The 23,661-nt window shown below is 40.4% G+C and overlaps 1 protein-coding gene across 1 annotated transcript in view; it reads right to left on the bottom strand.

Annotated features, from left to right (window-relative positions):
* Positions 1-276: 276 nt before the first annotated feature.
* Positions 277-23,661, bottom strand: part of KCNB2 (potassium voltage-gated channel subfamily B member 2) — a 323,166-nt gene continuing 299,781 nt past the window's right edge. The window contains exon 3 of the mRNA XM_019549199.1: positions 277-3,870. Coding sequence (XP_019404744.1) covers positions 1,726-3,870 — 2,145 coding nt within the window. The 3' untranslated portion in view covers positions 277-1,725. The remainder of the gene's footprint in view (positions 3,871-23,661) is intronic.

Genomic DNA, 23,661 nt, shown 5'->3' with positions numbered 1-23,661 from the left:
CAGAGGGGCTGCAATTTGCCTGAAGTCTGTAGCAGAGTAAGGATGTAAAGTTGTGTGTTTTTTTAAATATTAGGCAAACTCCTTGACTACTGAACAATTCTTCCTCTTAGGTAAGGATCTGGCCAGCCTGATGTAAAACTGATTTAACTGAGAATTAGGATATTTCAGCAGAAATCAGAGGGAACAATAAAAGTGAATACATATTTATATATGTAAGCTTTGAAATACGCTCTCCCTTTGACATATATATATATATATGTGTGTGTGTGGTGTCTCAAAAGGAAAGAATATTACAATGCTAATGTACATTGTGAATCTGCTTTTTCATCAGAATTACTCTAGGGATTTATGAATTGAAACATTGATCTATGTTATTCAAGTAATTGAACAAATTGACAGGGTGCCTTATAACACAAACTATATATATTGGTGCCCAGGAAAAATGAATAACTTTGTTCATTCAGGTGTTTGATGGTTTGATAATGATCTCACAATAGTGAGCAAAGGCCTTGGAATACCATAAAAACAAGATGCTTTGGCATGGGAGAATGGAATGACTCATGCTTTCCTATAATCAAATGTTTTTGGTTGAGCTATGGAGTGCCAGTGGCCTCAGCCCTTGAGACCGTTGCTCAACTGCTCTTCAGACGAAAAATAGATACTATGTATAAAGAAAAGATTAAAGGCTAACGGGAAAATATACCATAACAGGACCTTCAGCAGGTTGTCAGAACCAAATATCAGCCAATTGAAAGAGAAAGGATGGGAACAAAGTAAGAATTTAAAGGAAATATATTAAGAGCATTAGAATTTTTTGACTACATAAAGTTTCTCTCCAGTTGATTATTTGGCACTATTTATTGCCATATAAATATTTTTTGTTTTGCATTTTCATTTAATGATGGGTGATGTCATAAGTCATGAAATTTTGGCAATCGTTATATAAAATATCAAATGCTACAAGTTCTGGTCATTAAATCTGCTTTTTCTCAGAGAATTGTCATTTAAATTACAAATGCAATGATGAAGGTTAGGCAAATAAAAAAATACTATGATTTACAGCATAGATAAACTAAAAATACTGTCCTTCCTTAAACAACAGATATACTCATGAGCTTTTTAACAGAAAGCAAGAGTTGTGAGATGCTTTAAGTAGAAGTTGCAATTTTGCAACATAAGTCTATACAAAACCTCCAGACAGTGTTCTGTGAAGGAAGTACCTGTGTCCCAGGAAACTTATTTTCCATTGTTCCTTGTTAATAGTAGCTTTCCCCCCCGACCCCAAACTATTTACAACTATATGCATTTTGCAAGCTCAAAGCACCTTGTTTCACATCATTATGAATGCATGCAGTGACATTTCATCCTTTCATGTGCAAATTCTAAAATTCACTGTAACCAAAAAAACCAAAAAAAGTTAAACGGGTTTAAAATTTGTCTATAATCATATGTGAAAGGATAAAAAATGTCAGACGTTGCAGAACACTGGCTCCTAACGGAGCTTTCTTTATTTTATTCATGGTTCTTGAGTCATTTTTTCCTTTTTTTTGAATTTGTTACAAAAAAGCAGTCTTGAACTCTTTAATTAAACAGTACTTAAACTAAACAACTCTTCATGCCATGCAAAAATAACATTTTATGCACTTTTTTAGGCTTTTCTTGTTTTAGCTCACAGGCATTACTAACTGTTTTAAGAACAGTTTTTTTTATTGCTTTTGTAACTAGTCACATGCTGGTTTCGCGTGTGGGACAGTAACCAGTTTCTCCTGGGTTTGAATGAATTTCTGGGGCAAATAAATGATTTTCCAGTTTGTAACCTTCTTGCTGACTGTCCTTCTTTCCTTCACCCCCAGTATGGTAAATGTCTTGAGTACAGTTGTGACTAATGATTTTTGGTGAAGAAGTGCTGATTCTTGGCTCATCTGTTAAATGTTTGCCATTGTTGTGTTTATCTCCCAAGCAATTTGTCTTGATGTCCTGCTGCTTTTCATGTTTTACACCATGTAATTCCAAAAAGTCTTCATCTTCTCCAGTGTCTATTTCAGTGAAGCTCCTCCTCTCTTTTGAAGGGAAGGTGAAAAGCTTTTGTTTGGGAAATAGAGGGGAGGATCTTTTAGGAAGTCCCTGGCAAAACAGTAATGCATCAGCACCGAGCATGGGCCTTTCGCCTTGAGGTGAATTCTCTTCTAAAAGGATGGTGCTGATATGCTGTGGGGTAGACGGTGTAAAGTCTGCTGTTGCTGTTACTGGCAATGGCCTAGCAGTGCTCGGTGGAGTCTGTGGAGCACTGCTTCTGTTGTCCTTAAAATTAACTTTAAGGGACCTAGATTTTAATGGATGGCTACCTTTTAGAGAACTTTTTGGGCTGTCCATGGCACTGTCAAAATGCAGATGACCATGCAGGACAGTTTGGGAACCACTGCCATTGTTGTTTACAGCAGTGTCTATTGGATTATAGTCAAAAGTAATATCCCTTGTGAGTGATATAAATGGGGAACTCTTTGTTCTTTGGTTGTCTTCTGTGTTAGCAGAGTCAGTTGGGAATCTCATTTGCAGGTGGGAGCCAGGGAACATGGGGAGGGGAGATCTTTCTGTTTCTGTGAAGTCGGTTGCACAACTGGCAAAACTATCAATACTAGATGTGCTTCTCATGTCTGGTATCATATCTGTATGTCCAGCTGGTAACTGATCTGTCTGCCCGGTAACCTCTCCCATTTCTATTTCTTCTTCATACTCAGGTAGTTTTTCTGGCTGATCTAGGTACCCAGCATTAAGATTAGGCTGAGAATGAGTTTTAGTAATTTCATTATATAACATTTCCAGTTTCTGAGCACTCAGATGCTGTGGGCTGGAAGAAGCTGCAGCATTGTTTAACTGCTCATGGGAGTCTTGTTGACTAACTTCCTGGTATTTGTTTTCAAAAGACTTGTTTGAACTTGTTTCAGATATTGTTTTTCTCGCCCACTTCCACCGGCTGGGGGATAGGTGGTTGTCATCCTGTGTTTCCTTTGTATTGGCTGGTTCTCCCGGCTTACCTGGTTCTACTGCTACATCAATCAGTTCCATGCTGCGAGCGAAGGCATCTTTCAGGTTCATGGAAACGATGCTTCCATTTCTTTTTGCTCGCTCAAGTGCTTCTCTTCTTTTAATTGCTTTCTCCTGCCGTTTTTGCTCTTTGTAAAACTCAGAGAAATTATTCACGATGATTGGTATGGGCAGGGCTATTACCAGCACTCCGGCGATACAGCACAATCCTCCAACTATTTTCCCTAGTAAGGTCTTAGGATAAATGTCACCATATCCTACAGTGGTCATAGTGATGGTAGCCCACCAAAATGATGCAGGGATACTGGTAAACTTTGTAGCATCTTCATCCTTTTCAGCAAAAAATACAAGACTTGAAAATATCATTATTCCCATTGCTAAAAATAATATCAATAAACCCAATTCATTGTAGCTCCGCCTAAGAGTAAAACCTAAAGACTGAAGGCCTGTTGAATGTCGGGCAAGTTTAAGGATCCTTAGTATCCTCATAATGCGAAATATCTGTACCACACGTCTGACGTTTTGGAACTGCAACACACTTTTGTTGGACTCTGTGAGGAAAATGGTGACATAATATGGCAAGATGGCCAGCAAATCAATGACATTTAATGGACCTTTGAAGAACTTCCACTTATTTGGTGAGGACAGGAAGCGCAATAGGTACTCCATAGTAAACCAAGCAATACACACAGCTTCGACATGTGCTAGCTGGGGATTGTCATTTGGCTGTCCGAATTCATCTGTTTCTTGAAGCTCAGGTAGTGTGTTGAGAGACAAAGCTATGGTTGACAGTACGATGAATAGAATGGATACAATGGCCAAGATCTGCAAAACAAAATACACAATTTTTTTGTTAAATGAGTGCTTAAACAAGTGTATCTGTAAATAGATTTTTTTAGAACATAAAATCTGTATTGTGTTCTAAATAAAATGAATCTATTCCCATTTTTCCCCTTAAAAAATTCATTTTTACAAAGTAAACCAGTTCTAACTAAATTTATTCAGAGTCCTTCATGTTAGACTGATTCCAGTGGGACTATTTCTGTCAATGAGTACAGTTTGACCTACAATTTTAAAATTAAAAGAAACAGCTGATACACCATAAAAAAATCAGTATTACTATAAATTCACTGGTAAAGAATAGAAAATGTCAGAATATATAATACAAACAATATAAATGTGGATTTAAAAAAATCAGCATTACACTAATTATTTGAAACTTTACACAGTGCAATTAATCATTCAGTTTATTTAACTTAATAATTCATAGCATACAAATCACTTCTGGCATTTTATTGCATATGAAATCAAACATATATTTATTGCTCAGTGGTGCCCAAAAGAGGAAAGAAAAGGCAGTCTGTTCTTGAATCTTTTTGACATCCATGAAAGTTTGAGGCATTTATGAAATGAGGAAATGGCTGTGAATTAAACAAAACCTTGGATGTAAAGCTGGACATTACACAAAGCATTATGAAGAAGAAATTCAGATTCTCGCTGATCATTGTAAAGGACAAATTCCAGAAATGGTTGCCCTCTACACATAATGCCCTAGCTTCAGTCTGAGGAGATACATTTTAAGAAACATGGTGCCTTTTAATGAGAAGTGGGACATCTCAGTGCCTAGTAATATTTAATTTTGCCAGAAATTTCTGGTTGTTCTTCCTTCAGATAACTAGTATTATGAGAAAAGAACTAAACATATTATAGAATTTAACATTTTTAGCACTTAGGTCAATTATTTGTAATGTAGAGAAATACAGGCAGCCTTGAAATCATTTGTGAAATGTTTGCAGTTGTAAGAAACATATTTATAGAATATGCTTTATTTGAAAAAGAAATAAAGCATTAAAAACTCCTAAGTAACTCCAGGCTTCCACTGGAAATACTAGGTGAATTGTTTTCTGCTTTAAATTCAATGTTTAATTTAGGCTCAGACAAAAAACAAACAAACAAAAAACCCCCCATTTGCACTCATTTCCCAGAAATACCTCAATTAAACCATCCTGTGATGTTTGGTATTCTTCCAAAAACACTAAGGCACAGAAAAGCACTCTAATATACAAAGAGATGGGCAGTGAAATAAACAAATATGCTCAGAGCATGACCACAATAGAGATAATAGAGGTGGAAGCCTGGGTCGAATTTCTGCTTTGAAAAGCACACTAATTTTTCTCAGAGATGGGCTTGTTGTACCATAAAACAGGATCAGCCCTGAAACCACAAACAAAAAAAAAGGCAAAGCAGGAGGGAAGAGGGAAAAGGAGGTGTGATGTTTTATTTATACAGGTTGGACAAGGAAGGTGAGGTACACTACTCACATGTGGTTGAGCACTGATCTGGGAATTTTTCCCAGTTTTTTCAACTCAAAATAATCTAGAATAACCATAGAAAGCATAACCCTTTTTTCATAGATTCACAGATTAATAGAAGTTTGGGCTGGAAGGGACCTTAGCAGATCATTGAGTCTGACCACCTGCCCTGGGCAGGAAAGAGCACTGGAGGCAGACGACCCCAGCCAGGTACATGTCTAGCCTCCTCTTAAAGACCACCAAGGTAGGGAAGATCACTACCTCCATTGGAAGCCGATTCCAGGTTTTGGCAATCCTTACCGCAAAGTTCTTCCTCATGTCTAACCAAAACTGGATGCAGAACTCCAACTGTTGCCTGACCTATTCCGCATGAAGAGGAAGTATCACCTCCCTGGACATGTTTGTCATGCACCTGCTAATGCATGATAAAGTGTGGTTACCTTTACTGATTGCTTCATCACATTGACGACTCATGTTCATCTTGGTGTCAGCAATGACTCCGAGATCCCTTTCCACTGTCGTGCTGCTGAGAAGGTCTTCCCCCACCCTGTAAGCGTGGTGGTGATTCCTTCTCCCTAGGTGCAGCACCTTGTATTTGTCCTTGTTGAACTGCATCCTATTCTGCTCCGCCCATGTTTTAACCTGTCCAGATCTGCCTGGATTTGTTCCCTATCCTCTAGTGTGTTAACTTTACCCTGTAATTCGGCATCATCTGAGAATTTGGACAGAGTGCTTTCCATGCCACTGATGAAGACATAGAACAGCACTGATCCAAGTACCATGCCTTGGAATAACCTGAACAGGGTAGTATTTCCTCTGAGTGCCCCCATCAAACCTCTTTCTTCTGGTGGTAGCTGTTTTATTAGGACAACTCGTCCACCTATTTGTACTGAGTGAACCCTGAAGCAGCTGTCCTTCTTCCTACCTACAGTCTAAGCAGAAGGAGTGAAGAAACTGTACCCTGGTGGACCTGGGCTCTTGGCATTACTGCAGATTTCTTTGGGATGTTATTAGAGTCCTGCTGTCAACAGGCAGTCACACCACTATCCCCTTGAGGAGTAGAAGCCAAAATTAGTGAGCAGCTTACCAGGATGGTAAGAGAACATGAACAGGATCACACTGCAGAACTAGGTACCTTTGCATAAGCCTGGGATTGCAGTCTGGAAGCAATTATAGCCTGTAGCTAGCACAGGACCAAAGGAATGGTTTCCTAAGCAATCACATTACAGTATGGCCCTACCCTTCAAATTCTGAAATATTCCCATCTGCTGTTACAATACCACTCTTACTGGAAAAAGGTTTGTAGCTTAGAAAAGTGCCATATTTACTCAAATAGAAGATGGCCCTGATTACAAGATGACCCCCCCAAATTAGATTCTATATATGGGAAATTTATAAATTTGTTATAATGTTCCAAGTATAGAATCTAATTATTAGAGGTCTTCTGTGAATGTGTTCCCATCCAATTGCTACAGCAGGGAAAATAAATCTGGGAAGGAAGGAGGGTCAGGTAGCCCTTTGCTCTCTGCTTCTCCCAGCTTTATCCCCTGGCATCCCTTCCCCCTATCCTTACTGTCAGACCCTGCTCTCCCTGAGCACATGGAAGTAGCAAACTTGAAAACCATAGCCTTGAAATTAAAGATGGCTGTAACAATTTGCATATATTATCCATACACTTAGTTTATCCAGAATTGATATATTACCTTTTTTTGACACTGCTGCAAATTTTAGCACAGATATTTGATGAGCACATTTTTGAGCAGCACTTTGGCACCTATTTGTGTGTAGTACAAACTTTTTTTTTCAATATATTTTGTTTTAAGGGCCAAATCGGTTCCAGATACAATTGGGCAAAGGCCAATACACAAATTCCAAAGTTTGACTCAGCAGAGCTCAGTCGTCAAGTCTCCATGGCTCTACCACCAGACAAGTATCCTTCCTCCCAGATCTGGTGACTGTCTGTAAACTCACTAGGGGGGACCAGAAGGTTTAAGGGAGACACTGTTTCCCCTAGTGCCCCCTGGCATGACAAGGAACAATGGACACAAATTATTAGAGAGTAGATTTAGATTAGACATCTGCAAGAACTACTTCACAGTTAGGGTGGCTAGGAACTGGAACCAACTTCCTAGGGAAGTGGTGCTGGCTCCTACCCTGGGGATCTTTAAGAAGAGGCTTCATGACTACCTGGCTGGACTCATCTGAGTCCAGTCTTTTCTCCCGCCCAGGCAGGGGGTCGGACTTGAAGATCTACAAGGTCCCTTCCGACCCTACTTCTATGATTCTATGATCTATTGGTCTCAGGCTTTGGATACTCCCTAAATCCAGGAAGGCATCCAATATGCAAGCTCCAGGCCTGGAGGCCTCAGGTTCAGATGCCCCTTGTCTCCCTTGATCTCAGCCAAGTCCAAACCCAAAGGTTCATGATTTACCACATAGTTCATTGGGCTGGTCCCAGAGTCAACAGCATTTCAAGCCATGGTGACCCCACAGCTCAGCACTGCTCAGGATGTATGCTGAATTTCTGTTCTGTAATGGATATAAACTGGTTTTGTATGCTGAACTTCTGCTCTGTTATAGGTAGAGACCAGTTTCTGATCACTTATGCAGGTAATGTTTGTACCTGGCCTAACAGAAGATTTGTCTGACTTGTCCATAGGACTGGTTTTAGCTACAGAATAACTTTTCAAAAATGCAAAATGGGATCTTTAGTTTCTACATAAACATTCACCAGAGACTGAAAGATCACATCTGGAGAAAAGTGAACATAGCACTTCCCTCTCAGACAGTCTAAGCATTGCACATGGATCAGATGCTTTCACAGAACTTGAATATGCAACCTTCCTGTGCAGTGTAGACATTGCTATCCAGGTGACAGAAACTGTTTCTTTGGCTCATTCATTTCTGGAGTCAGTTTCTGGTAACATGCTAATCCTGATCTCACCAACTGTCTCACAAAACGTTAGAAATGTACATGTAATAATAGACTTGAAATTCTGTAGAACTACAGTTCAGTTGTTGGGTATATATACCTGTTTGTATTATTGGTGATTTTTAGTAAGAAGGAAATGGTTTTGGTTCCCTGCACTGTAAGGGTCTCAAATTTTCATTTCACTGGGACTTTACCCTGTAATTAAAGGTGCACGTCATCCCATACAGTATATTTAAATTATTGCAATTGATTAGATTTACCAAGTCATTAAGCAACGGCTGGCAAGGGAGCACAAGTAAGAATAGTAGCAACTATACGAAGATGATGAAAAAGACCGGTGGCTCATAAAAGGGTTAACTGGTAGAACTTCACTGGCAAATCTTCTTGCTGTTGCTTACATTATTAAAACACGTTTTTGTCAGTATACTGATTATTTGCCTGAATGAATTTGCAAATACTGGCCAAGGGGCTTTTTTGTAGTATAGCTCTGTCTATTCTAGTGCTTCTGCTAGTGTAGCCATGCTGTTCAGAGAAGGAAAAAAATATCAAACCTCTGACTACTATACTTTTACTGGTGAAACTTTTAAGTGTGGACCGGCCCTGAAGGGAAGCAAGTGACATGAAGGAAATGAGAGCTCTTTCAGAAAATATGTTAGCGGTTCAGAGCCAAATTGAAGCTCCCTTGTAGCTAACTGTGTAGCTAAGCTTACATTTCACCTCTCCTAGGCCTGTTTGTCTTGTTTGGTTTAGTGCTGAAACGGCTGCATGGAATTTAGACTGACCGAGGGAAATATTTGAAACAAATCTGAGCTGTATTCCCAAATGCCTAACCTGAATCTTATGATTAATTTGGAGATCAAGTAATATTCCTACTGATCAGGTCACATGTTAAATATTAAATGAGCATGTACCTTAGAATAGAGAAACAAATATAACAAAAAAAATGTGCATCATACATGGTATTCTCCTAAAAAATGAACTACTCCATATTTCCAGACAAATGATTTAAACTTGCATAATTTTAATAATAAGAAATCTCTTTTGCATTTTAGTTTAAGATACTGGTGGCTTCTTTCTTTAGCATATATTACAAAGACCAGTGTTTTGGACTACTTCACAGGAAAAGTAAGATACTAGCATGTCTACATTAAGAATGGAGTCAAGATATGTATCTTACTCCAGGGCATGCTGTATGGAAGAAAATATGTTTTTTCTTGTATATAATTTTCTTGTTAGAGTTACTCACGGTAACAGAAACAGTTTGGCTATTGTATAGAAATGTAGGAAAAAGTACAAAGAAACTTCTTGTTGATCAAAATTACCGCAGGAGAAAATATTCCTTCTTATAGTCAATTTTTTATTTGGACTTAATGTAGTATCAATGAATAATTCAATGGGATATGTGACTATGTATCTTAGTTTATGATGTTTGATATATGTATAAGATCCATGTATGGAGATAGGTACAAAAATGGATATACATCTAAACATAACTCTTAGATATCTTTAAATCACTATGTGTGTGTGTATTTGTGCATGTATAAGAATAATAGAATTTAAAAAAACTGTGTGGATGGGACCTCCAATCATCTAGCTCAACTCCCTGCTCAAAGCAGGATAATCATGACTAAACCATCCTGGCCAAACCATCAGGTTTGTCTAGCCCGCTCTTAAAAACTTCCAGTGATGAAGATTACACAATCTCTTTGGATAATTTGTTTTAGCACTTAACCACCTCCTACTTACTATTTCTAATATACAACTGTTTTGCTTGCAATTTTGTTACTTCTTATCCTGTCCCCAGCAATCTCAGAGAATAGGTCTATTGCCATCCACCTGATAACCACTCTTCAGGTACTTGAAGACTGTTGTCAAATCCTGTCTCAAGTCTTCTCTTCTTTAGGCTAAATAAACCAAGTTCTTCCAACCTTTTTTTGATAAATCATATTTCTCAGACCTCTAATCATTTTTGTTGCTATCTGATAGACCCTTTCCTATTAGTCTATGTCTTTCTTGAAGTGTGGTCACAAAACTGGACACATTACTCGAGGTGACTAGTGCTAAGTAAAGTGAAAGAAAAACTTTCCTTGACGTGTAGGTAATCCTGTTACTACAACCCAGTATGCTATTGGCTTTTTTGCAACAAGAGCACACTTTTGACTAACGTTCAGTTTGTGATCTACTATAATTTCCAAGTCCTTTTCTGAAGTACCAAAGCCTAGTCAGTTGTTCCCCAATTTGTATTTGTGCCTTTAATTGCTCTGTCCTATGTTCAGGACTTTGCATTAGTAATTATTGAATTTAATTTTGGATTATTTGTTCAGTAATCCTAATTCAATTTTTCAGAATGTCTGCAACTTCACCTTACTTGGTCTCATCTGCAAATTTGCTCAGTTGCATTCTCCAGATCATTAATGAAAAAATGAAACGGTATCAGACCCATGACAGATTCCCTGGAGAACCCCACTCAATACCTCCTTCCAACTAAACATTGACTCATTGATGACTACTTGTTGACCACAATGATCCAATCAGTTATGTATTCACCTTACAGCACTTTCACCAAAACTGTAGTGTACAAATGAAAATGTCATGCGAGACACTGTCAAAAGCCTTGCTAAAGTCAAGGGTGTACTTGGTAGCTGTGCTGGCCTGAAACAAAAAGACATACAAAAAACTAGAGCTCTTGATACCTTTTATTAAACCCACTGGAAAATCGCAAGAAAACTGTCCTTTTCATGGACCCAGAGGGACAGCCTTCCATCTCCAGTTTCCTCTGTGCAAAAATAAAGTTTCTTTCCTACCAATGGGGACTCTTTATCATCTGGTACCATCTATACTTTTCCCCCAAAAGCACTGCTTGCAGAAAAGGACAATTTTCTTTTGATTTTCATTTGGTCTAATAAAAGGTATCATTTTGAAACCAAGAGTTCTAGTTTTTTGTATTGCTAAAGTCAAGGTATATCACATTCACCTTGATATATCCAAGGTTTATCATATTCACATCCATTTTACAGTAGATTTGTTTAGACCACATTTCCTTATATTAATGAGGAATGTAAAGAATACCTCATGAGACTGTCATGGGAGACTGTGTTGAAAACATTGCTAAAGTGGAGGTATACCACACCCAACTACTCTTCCAACACCCACAAAGCCCACTACCTTGTTGTAGAAGGAAACATGACATGCTCTTGACAAATCCTTTTGGCTCTTCCTAGTTACCTTGTTATCCTCTACATACTTAGAAATAAATTCCTTAATGACATAATCTATAATGTTTCTAGTTATTAAGGTTAGATTGGCTGGATTGTAATTCCCCAGATCCTCCTCCTTCCATTTTTTAAAGATGGGCACTGTGTTTACCCTTTCACAGTCCTCTGGGACTTCACCTGGGACTATTTTTTCTAGTGTTCTCAGAAAAAATAGTCAGTGGTTCTGCAATTACCTCAGCCAACTCCTTGAGCTCTCTAGACTGGATCTCATTCAGTCCTGCTGACTTGGAAACATCCAGCCTCTCAAAGTAAACTCTAACCCATTCTTGTCCTACTCTGGGTTGAATATTTCCTCTTTTTTGCTGCCAGTTGTACTCATCCTCTGGCACCTGACCTTATTCACAAAGATTGAGGTAAAAGAAATTGAATACTTCAGCTGTGTTTACATAATCCTTTATTAGACTACTAATAAGTTAGTAGGAGTAGTGGGGCTGTGACAGCGCAGGGACAGGGTTTGCATGGAGACTGACACAAGCAGTGCTGACAGGGTGTGTGGCTGGGCAGGAGGCTGCTCTGGGGCTGGGGCCAGGATCTTGTGGGGAAGACAGGATGGGCCAGAAATGGGGCAGAGCTGCGATCTGCTGCCTGCATGCCCTGCCTCTGGATCACGCTGTCACTGCTGTAAAATCATGGTCCCAGCCCTGGAGCAGCTTCCCACCCAGCTGTGCACCCTGTCAGCACTGTGTGGGCTGGTCTTCATTGAAACCCTGGCCCTGTGCTGTCACAGCCTGCTTCTCCAGGCACTGTGATGCTTGCAGTTGTAAAAGTGGCAAAATGCATGTCAGTGCTAAGAAAATGGTGGTGATGAGCTTTTGAACTAAAACACATTGGAGGTGCTTTAGTTCAAAAGCACACTGCTGCCATTTTCTGCATGCTGATGTGCTTTTTGCTGCTTATACAATTGTACGTGGTGCAGCACGGTGCATGTCAGCTTGCATGCAGAGCAGACGCAGTTAATCAAGTCTGCTCTGAAGCGGCAGATCTCCAGTATGGTGCAAGGCAAAAAAGTATGTGTATAAATGCTCTCTGTCACCAAGTCTCAGTTAATCCAATTACATCATGCTTCTGTGATTATACCAGGGCTTCCAATTCTTCCTGTTTAAGAATATATGCATAGATACCTACATATTTTATAGTGTGTGTATATGTACGGTAGTAAGCACCCATCAATTCTTCTGAATTGTAGTATATGCAAGAGAGATCACTCCAGACCTTTGACACATACACCTAGGCAGGAGTATGGAGGAGCAGAGGCTGCCTAGACCTTCATCTCTTCTTTAGACTATTGAGACAGAATCCAAAGGCCAGACTGAATCTAACCATTAAGCACCTCAATGGCTGCGGTTACATACACATCCAGGAATCAAACCCAGGTTTCCTGCACGGCAGACAAGGATTCTACCCCTGGACTACAGGGGATTCCATGTAGGCATAAAACATGCTATAAAACAGGGTTTTCCACATGGATGCCTGCAGGCCATAGGCAGCCTGTGAGTGATATGTTTGTGGTGCTGGAACTCCCACCCAGCTGATGCTCAATCACCATTTCCCATATTGCTTTGGCTGCAGCAGCAGCCAGTGACAACAGGCTCCCCCTTCCTGCTCTGGTATCCACTTCCGGCCCTGATTCAGAGGATGGGGTGAGGGGGGAAGAAAGGGAGGAAGTGCAGCCCATGGCCAAGGAGTGGAGGATGAGCTTAGGTTACCTGCTCACACACATGCAGTGTAATGGGGGGACGACTGTTTGCACAATGCCACGGGGGGTGTCCACGGCTTGTGCTGATTTGTGCATATCTGCATTTGTATGTGTGTGTGTATATTTCTATACACTCAAACGAGATGGATATTACCATAAATTAGTATATGTATATTACATGCATCTTTGCAGGATCTGAACACATTCAGTTACACTGATATACATTGCATACAGAGATACGTACAGGCAGTCTTCTGACTTACAACACAATTGGTTCCTGAAAACCACGTCTTAAGTCAAAACTTTGTAACTCAGAACCAATTTTCTCATAAGAAACAATGTTATAAATGGGGGATTTGTTCCTGAACCAAGGCCCAATACCCTATTTTCACTAAAACTACCCCATAATTTTGCATTTGATCAATTATAGATGAATAATATAGCTACATTAATATATTTATATTCTAAATAGCAATCATATTCATTTGGAAGGACTTCTTTGAGGTGACTTTGCTGGACTTTTTGAAAGGCTCTTGGTTGGACTCCTTGAAGGGTTCTTGGCTGGAGTCTTCTCAGGAGTCTTAGCTGCAGGTTTTTCTGGAGTCTTGTCTGCTTTCTTAAAGAAAGTGCCCAAGGAAGTTTGGACAGATGTTCTCTAGGGAGATGAGTGATGCAGTGAACTGGTTCGCTGGTGTGGCGTCGCATGGGATCAAGCGTTGTAATGTCGAAATGGACGTCATAAAGTTGAAACAGGGTGTCAATTTATAAATGTTGTAAGTGCAAAACATTGCAACTCAAAATGTTGTAAGTCGAGGACTGCCTGTGTCCTTGAAACTAAGCCTGCTGGGGGATGGGGGGACTACTGCCACAGCAAGCCCACTGGGCAACTTTTGCAAATCCAGCAGGCTAAGACACTCAAGGGAACCCACCCCTACCTCAGCCCCAGAATGACGTGTAGGGAAGATTAGGGCCTCCAGTTGGACACTTACATGCCTGTACACCAATGTCAGGGGCTTGGGGAGCAAACAGGAGGAACTGGTCCTCCTCCTAAACAAGAATAAGTATGATCTCATAGGGATAATGGAGACCTGGTGGGACTCCACCTATGACTGGGCTGCAGGTATAGACAGCTATACCTTGTACAGGAGAGATCATGTAGACAAAAGGGGTGGGGGTGTAGCTCTCTATGTCAAGGAAAGCTACACATCCCTGCAAGCTGACATTAGCATCGAGGGTGGATGACTGGAGACTCTGTAAAAATCTCTGGTGAACATGGCACAGGGGACACAATGGTAGGAGACTACTATAGACCTCCTAATCAGAAACAAGAGCTCGACCAGGAATTCACCAAGGAACTGGCTGAGGCTGCATGCTCCTGGTGCATGGTTGTCATGGGAGACTTCAACTACCCAGCCTTCTCGTGGGAAGAGCACTCGGTCAAATCCTAACAGTAACAAAGCTTCCTCGTGTGCATGGACGAGCTCTACCTGATTCAATAAGTCTATGGACTGACAAGAGGCAAAGTGCTGCTTGACAACCCAAAGGGCAGGGGAGTTCAGGAGGAGTGTCTGCTCCTCAAGGGAGTGACCCTGAAAGCACAAGCAATGTCTATCCCATCTTGAAGGAAAGGCAGTAAAAGGGCACAGCAGCCCCTTGGCTCTGCAGGGAACTTGTGGACCTCCTACGTCTAAAAAGAAAGACCTATAAAGGATGGAAGACTGGATCCACCTCAAAGGTGAAGTATTCTGCACTTGTTCAGAACTGTAGGGAGTGAACCAGGAAAGCCAAGGCTGGGACTGAACTCCAACTGGCTACACATATCAGAAACAATAAAAAGTCCTTTTTGAGACATGGGGGGAGCTGGAGGAAAAGCAAGGGTAACATTGGACCCCTGCTAAACTATATGGGACAACTCACAACTGACGCCCAGAAAAAAGCCAACCTGCTTAATCAGTATTTTGCATCTGTTTTTTACCAGTCCCAAGGGACGGCCCTGCTTAATACGGTACAGGACGGCCAGGGCAAGGGAGAATTGTTATACTTCAACAATGTAGACCATGTGAAGGAACACCTTGAGAGGCTGAACACCGTCAAGTCAGCTGGCCCAGACAATTTATACCTCAGGGTACTTAAACAGCTGGCAGGCATAATAGCTCAGCTACTGGCATGGATCTTTGAGAACTTGTGGCACTCAGGTGAAGTGCCCAAAGATTGGAAGAAGGCCAATGTGGTACCTATCTTCAAGAAAGGGAGGAAAGTCTATCTGGGGAACTACAGGCCTATCAGCCTGACCTCTATCCTGGGGAAGATCTTGGAAAAAATTATCAGAGACCACTCTTGGCAAACTGGCTGAGAGCAACATCCTGAGGGACAGACAGCACAGGGTTGTTGTGGGTAGGTCTTGCCTGACTAATCTCATGTCCTTCCATGATGAGGTGTCATATCACCTGGACAAGGGAGAAGAGACTGACATCATATATCTTGATTTTAAAAAAGCCTTTGATCTGGTGTCCCATGATCATCTCATGGAAAAATTGGCCAACTGTGAACTCAAACACATCACAGTCTGATGGCTGAGGAATTGGCTTTGAGGTCAGACCCAGAGAGTGGTGGTGGACAGAAGTAAATCATCAAGGTGCACCATGACCAGTGGGATACCCCAAGACTCTGTCCTTGGGCCTATACTTTTTAACATCTTTATTAATGATGTGGATATTGGTATCAGAAGCGGACTGGCCAAGTTTGCCAATGACACCAAACTTTGGGGTAAAGCATCCACACCTGAGGACAGGATGGTGATCCAGGCCAACCTTAACAGGCTCAGAAAATGGGCGGACAAAAACCTGATGCTGTTCAACACTGAAAAATGCATGGTACTCTACTTTGGGGGAAAAAAACCTCAGCCTCTCATTGTAAGGCCTGTTTTCCTGCCCTCTGATCATGTGTATGGCTCTCCTCTGGACTCTCTCAAGTTTCTCCACATCCTTTTAAAATTGTGGAACCCAGAATTGGATGCAGTACTCCAGCTGCAGCCTCACCAAGGCTGAGTACAGAAGGAGGATGACATCCTGGGATTTGCTTGAGAAGCATCTATAGATGCAAGCCAGAGTTTTGCTCATTTTACCAGCTGCAACATTGTATTTGTGGCTCATATTCGTCTTGTGGTGAATCATGACCAACAAGTCCCTTTCGGCCATAGTGCTAGCAAGTGTAGCACTGCCAAGCCTAAAAGTGTGGGAGAGGCAGCTGCAGGGGCTCATGGACCTCATGTTAACCACTCATTGGCTTAGAGAGAATCATGTAGATTAATCAGCTTCTAAATGGTTTCTTTATAAAAAGAAGAAAATGAAACACTAATAGCCTAATATGTATTTGAAAAGCTATTCATAGCCTGTAGCTTATGGGCAGGTTTCTGGTCTGCTTTGTCAGTGTGTTTTAGGATTCATTGGGTCTCACATCTCCCTATGTGCATCTGCCCTGAAATACAGAAGATATGCACCTAGTGCTTGGTTCAAGCTCCAATGGAAACACTCCCACTGACATTAACAGCTCTGGATCAAGCTGTTAAAATCTCCAGTAAATGTTGGATGAAATGAATGGTTATGGTTAAGATATCAGCTATCTTGCCTGCCTGCTCTGGCTTTGTCAACAGAAAAAAACTGCTATTTGGAGCAGCAAAAAGGGAACACTACAAGCCTTGGAGTCACTGAAGCGGTTCAAGGACACCCCCTCACACCTGTCAGCAATAACAGAGTCAAGGCAAAAGTTGACTGTTAGACACAGAGGTGACAGGATTGGGGATGGCTTTGTTCCTGTTATGGGGGTTTCACAATCTGCTGTGTTACAATTCAAGCAGAAGAGCAGCATAACTAAAAGAGAGCAATTGGCAGCAGCCTTTCTTGAGGAGAGCACAAAAACAGCAACCACCACAGCAGTGGCTGACCACACCACTGTCATTGGTACACTGTAGCTGGTGCTGCCTTGTGCTTCGTGGTGCCCTGGGCACAGGACTGCCCTGATCCACCTCTGCTGTAAACCATTTTTAGTGGAACTTTACTGCCCCAGGTAGCCCTCAAAACACTTCCTCTCCTAGAATTTCCTTTCAGGAAAGGAAATCCTCCCCTCTCCAACGTAATGTGTGAGTGGAGATTCCTGTGGTAGTTCACACAGTTTGGGACAAAATGTATAGTTTAAAAAAATACTATAGGTGTGAAGGTAATGATTTAATAGAACAACATAAATTTAATCACTCTCATAGTTCTATTGTTTTGCCCTTTCAGCCACATGCCTGATAATGACTTGACAGCATGTGTGATCACTAAACAGCTTCTCTGATATTTTTTTTATCTCTTTTCTGATTGACACTATTAAAATTTCTGACCTTTCCATATCCACTTTTGCCAAAATCATTGCTATTAACTTTTTTTAAGAACTCAGTTTGAATTGTATTTATTGATCTTTATGGGATATTCATTAAGAGTGACATTAACCTCCAGCATAGAAGGCCTCCAGCAGGGCCTGCTTACTTATAGTAGCAATTATCTGGAGCTTATACGTGTCATGTTTGAATTTTATTTGTCAAGTTAGAGTGCCGATGCCAGCAAACCAAAAGATCTGGTAGGATTGCAAACCATAAAGCGCCCCCAATATTAGTGGCCTTTATTTCTTTGCTGAAAGTAGCATTACAGTTGGGGTTGGTTAAAAGTTGTTCTTCACACTTAGAAGCTTGTGATCTGCAGTCATGAGTATTGCAGGTGCTAGTCACAAGGTTGACCTTTTGAACCCACTGAGGGCAGCCAAATGAATGATGTATCTGGGCCAAATGAATAATGTATCTGGGTCAAATGATGTATCTGGGTCAATTGATGTATCTAGGTCAAATGAATATGTATCTAAGTCACTGAATATATATCTAGGTCACAGGTGAAAAATTGTAATGGCAGTCAAAAAATCATCCCACTTTAGACACCAGGTGATTGGTCATTGCTGACTATAAATGAGAGCAGATTCCGCCATTAAGGGGAGAACTCTGAGCACACCAAGGAGACACAGTCAGCAGATTGGCCACCTGTAGACATCTTCCCGCCAGCCGTTCTTCATTTGGCGTATCTTGTTCACCGGTTCGTCTGATTGTTTTGTCAAAGAGCTCTTGGAAGGTTGATCGAAGTGCATTCCCTTATATGAGCTGTTGACCAGTTCTGGGACTATTGGAGTTATCATGTAATGAAGTGGTTAATGGTACAGTTACCTTAAGACCAGATATATGAGCTATAATGCCATAAAAACCTCCAACCAGTTATAATATATACTAACTTTACAGCTTGTTGCTATATTGAGCTTTAATTTGCACATGTAGTAGGGTCTCTCCTGTGGCTAGAAGCTCCACCAGCTAATGGAGCTCTCTGGTACAGGGGTGCACCCTGCCCCATGTGAAACCCCTGGGCCTAGGGGATTGCAGAAGCCATGATCCTCAAGGCTCAGGGGCTTCACATACCCCTGATCCTTGGAGATCCCTGCTGGCATGATCTCCCAGGCCTAGGGGTATGTGGGGCTCCCAGCCACAGGAGCTAGGATCAGGTTTCCCCTGAACTGGTAACAGGGCACTATGGCTTTTCACATACCCCTGAGCCTAAGGGTATCACAGCAGCTCTAATCCCCCAGGTCCAGGTGGTTTCATTCATACCCAAGCCTGGGGGATTGTGACTGCTCTCTCAGACCTGGGAGGGCTTGGGCATCCCCACAGGTGGAAACCCCTCAACTGAGGGGGCTTGCCTCTTGTCTCTTGCATGTCTGGCATGGTAAGAGGCATGATTGTGTGAATTGCACATTAGATCCCATCGTACCTTTACCTGAACATGTAGAAAGGCCCTGAGGTGCAAATTTACCTTGCTGTCTGCTGGAATTCAGACTAACTTAGCTAACTGCCTCTTTCTTTATCTCCTGTACACATCCATGGGCTAGTTTTAAACAACCTAGCTCAGGTCCTGCCCACAAAGGTTCAGCATGGGCTTAATATTTATTTGGTATTTACTGATTCTCAGGTGGGCTTTGCAGCACATGCTGAGCTCCGTGTTTCGCTCTGATATTTGACCTAAGTTAGGTAACTCAAAGCTAGCTTGGGTGTTTCTGCATGAGCTGTAACCAGAGCCATAGTTAGAGTGTAGAGATACCCATAGTTTCAGGACTCCTGTTATGCTGTCCCTCTATTTTGGACAATTTCCTACCTTTCTAATAAGCATCCTTCCCTCTAGTTCTTTGGGCCTGTTCATAAATCTTCCCACTCATTTAATGCTGCATAGTTTTGTTCCATAGACAAAGTAGGGCCAGGTTCTTAGCGGGAGTAAATCAATGCAGGATCTGGCCGTATGCTTTTTGATGGCTTCAATGGTATATTTACTGTATAACATAGTAATAAAAAGCATCTTACCTGCATTCCATTATAAGCAAATGATTGCCTTCTATATTTATGGTATTAAGATAATAGTGATAAAATGCTTCTCTCCTGCACTCTGTTAACAGTAATAAATGCATTTATTGTGCAGCCTGGATGCGGTCATCTTTGCCCACGAAGGACAAGCGACAAGTGAACAATAATAAATGCATCTATTCTGCAGCCTGTAGATCCACTTAGTGCTACCATTATTTATTTAGGGGAGAATGCTCTTGGCATTTGAACCCAGAATTTGAGCATCACAAGTTAGTGGAATGTGGCTTAGATTATACACTTGTGACTGAACATAGAGGTGACTTGATTTGAAGTATTTACATGGCAGGTGTGACTGGAAGCTTATGTGACTTGAACTAGGGGGTCACCAGACTCTTTCTGGACACTAGCAATCTCAGGGTCTGACACAAAAAAATCTGATACAATGTTTCTGAATTGTACAAGGCAGATGTGGATGCATCACATATGGAGAGATATGTGAAAGGAAGATGGAAAATGAACTGCAGGAGGTTCAGATATCAGGTAATGGGGTGCCAGGGTCTTTGTTGGCATCTTCAGTGCTTGGTATGGTTAACAGACTCAAGGGGTCAACTGCCAGAGATAAACATGAGTGAAAGACCCAGGAGATAACTGGTGAGTCCTGAAGGAAGATGGGATTTAAGTCATTTTCAGGGTGGGAGGAAGACAAGATTACTTTGAGGTGAACTAAAACCAAGAAGATAAATTGAAGGTGGCCAACCCTAAACATTAATTACTTGGCATGAGGCATATTAACACGTACTGGACCCAAATAAATATTAACTCCCCATTGAATTTAGGAATCAATAAAAATACAGGCTTCTTGAAAATGCTTTCTTGCTGTCTGTTTCATTTCTCTGGCTGTCCTCATCAAGGTGTATTATGTTTTAATTAACAAACCCCAAACAAAACAAATCAAGAACCTGTTGCCTAATGGAGTCTTAGTGTTGCAGTTAACATTGCAGTATTGAGGAACTGATTAAAATCATGCCTCATCCAATCAGGATAAAAATACTTATCAAGTCAGCTATGGGATTTTTCTTGTTGAATAGTGAGAATCTCTCTCAGCAGGAGACATAACATCAATTATATCCTGATCAATAGCAAACCAACTGGCAGTACTTAATACAGAAGAAATGTCAGTTTTCTCTAATAATTGAACACTTATTCCAAAGTTAGTGGAGGTCAATGAAAGTCTCTTTATTGACTTTAATATGATTTGGATCAAGTCCAAAATCTGAATGTCACATATGAACAGAATTTGAGTTAGCAATAATTTATAATTATAACCCAACTAGTTTAGTGAATGCAAATGATTCAATATAATGTAGATTAGAATTAATTATCTATGTACCAAAACATTATTTGGTAATATAAAGGTGAAATACAGTTAAAATGTAATTTGTTGTGCTTCTTCAAAATATATATAGAAGCAAAAAGGTATTTTCAGTTTAGTGTTCAAACTGAACTTTTTGAAAACGTAGCCACCATTTTCAAGTTATGCCTGGTTTTGAGTGAAACAATTTACCTCTCCCTGAAATGCATGGGGAGCAAAGGTTAGTTTACTAAAATCGTTATGAACCTTTATTCAGAAGTTTCACATCACACATTTTGGTGAGTCTTTCTAAGATGACGGGTTGAGTTTTTCTTGTGTTTAGGTGTGATCTTTTTAATGGTTCTATTAATTTGCCAGGCTAGACAAATATTATTAATCTAATCACTGCAGTAGACTCTTTTAGGACTTTCACTGAAGTGATGTGAATAACTTACTGTTCCACAATATTCTGTACAATGTATCAGATGTACTGCACTGTTCTACATTTTCTGCCCAGCAATTCCCACTGACTTTAATGGGGATTTTAGGTAATGAAACAATGAAGGCAATCCTAGGGTAACGATTACGTATATCGGGGTGTGAAACGTATGGCCCATAGGCCAAATCAGGCCCATGAGTTGAGTCACATGGCCAATGGGACTCATAGAGGGCCTGGAAAGTCAGGGGCACAGAAAGTGGGGGTGGGCCCACACGCCAAAATCCAGGGCATGAAGCCCCATTGGGGCTGTGTGTTAGCAGTGGGGAGGGGGGTGGGGTCAAGTTCTGGTTGTGTTAACTCTTACAGCCACTGCTGCCACTCCCCTCCCCACCTCACCCCATATGGCTCCAGTCTGAGGCACCCTGTGGTCCAGAATCAGCTTGGGGTCAGGGGAGGTGGAAAGGGTTTGGCACCCCAATGTCCATGGATTAACACCTAGATATAATGAAAGAATCATAGAAACATCAAACAGCATGAGCAGATTTTTTTTGGAGCTGTCCACTTTCCTAGTGCTGAAAAAGTTACTTTTCCAAAGCCATGGATACAGTGAAATAGTTTAGTTACCAGTTACAGTATAGACAGAGCTTTATGCCATCATCTTAAATAAATATACTAGTTCTTTATATATATATTGACATGACATTTGTTTCTCAGATTGAATCCTTGTTTTGTGGTAATCTAAATGTCCCCAGAGTTAAGAAGTTCTTATTTACTGTTTATTATTAAAGAAGCTATTAGAAGGGCTGGAAAAACATGGCAAAGCTAAACAAGCATGACCAAGACAAAAATAAGAAAAAAATCCGACAGTTTAGATGTAATATGGTTTATTGATCAGATACTATAGGAATATGTCTGTTTCAAGAACAGATTTATCTTGACATTGCTCATTTTGCTATATTGACCTCTGTGGTTCTCTAGCTTTTATTTAAAATAGAAAACTAGATGCAATTGATTCATTAAAAAAAGCTGCAATGCTGCCAGAAATTGAAATTGTATTATTTAGTTCTTCTCACTGTGAACACTAGTCAAATTTGTTGATATTTTTAACAGAGTGCATTTATGGTTGAGATCTCAAATTCTTGACTTGGAATTCACACTTGAATCTAATTTGACTAATGATATCCATATTTAAGTTCATTGCTAAACTTTTTCATTGGATCAAGTTTACCTATTTCTGGCCTTGACTCTCTTCCAATAATTTAATATGCAGAGTAAGGCTGATCTCCCAAGCTGATAACTGCCATTACTGGTCAGATATGTTTTCATCTTCAAATATATTTTAAAATGATAATATATGCAAAACTCACCCATTACAATCTTGACCCTTTCTGAATTCCTTACTTTGGTTTCCAGGCATTATTCATGTTGAACTCAAAATCCTAGCTCTAAAATCCCTGCATGGAGTCTTTAATCCTAGATGCAAAGTCTTACGTCAGTGCTTCCCAAACTTTCAAAATCCAAATCTTTTTTCAAGAAAATGAAATCAGTCTTCCTTCCTGTCTTGCAGTTTTACCTTGTGTTAAAGGTCATTAAAGACCTTCTCGTCTTAACATTCCCCAACATTCTTCTGTATGACACTAAATTTTTGAAAGAACTGGCATCCTCAAATAGCTTATGACAGCAACTTCATCATGAGCATCTGAATTTGCACCCATTGGAACAAATAAGGCAGCACATATCTCAGAGCTCTTGTTTCAGGCCCTCTCCAAACAGCAGTAGACTCTACTGCATAAGTTATACTAAATTCGTTTTGATGGCTTTTGTGAGAGAGTGCTTATGCTAAGCGAGGCCTAGCATTAAAAAAAATGCACGTATACATTTTTGTTATCTTTCTAAATCTTCTCATAGTTTGCCTTACCGTTAAAATTTTGTTAAAATATTGTTATCCATATGTCCAAAAATATGTTAAGCTTTCTCAATCAAAAGTAGCTATTTTTATCTAAAAAAAAAGGTAATGTGAGAGAGTGCTTATGCTAAGCAAGGCCTAGCATTAAAAAAAATGCACTAAAACTCCCAGAATGCTTCAAGGAGGTTGAGGAGTCAGCGACTGACATTCTGGTAATCACTTTCTGACCCTTAAATAAAAATACTAAACTTCTAACCTTTAAACAATGATAAAAATAG

Source organism: Crocodylus porosus, unplaced genomic scaffold, assembly GCF_001723895.1.
Source record: "Crocodylus porosus isolate Cpor-Errol unplaced genomic scaffold, CroPor_comp1, whole genome shotgun sequence".
NCBI lineage: Eukaryota > Metazoa > Chordata > Crocodylia > Crocodylidae > Crocodylus > Crocodylus porosus.
The sequence above is the reverse complement of the archived record's forward strand: the minus strand, read 5'-3'. Positions and strand labels throughout refer to the sequence as shown.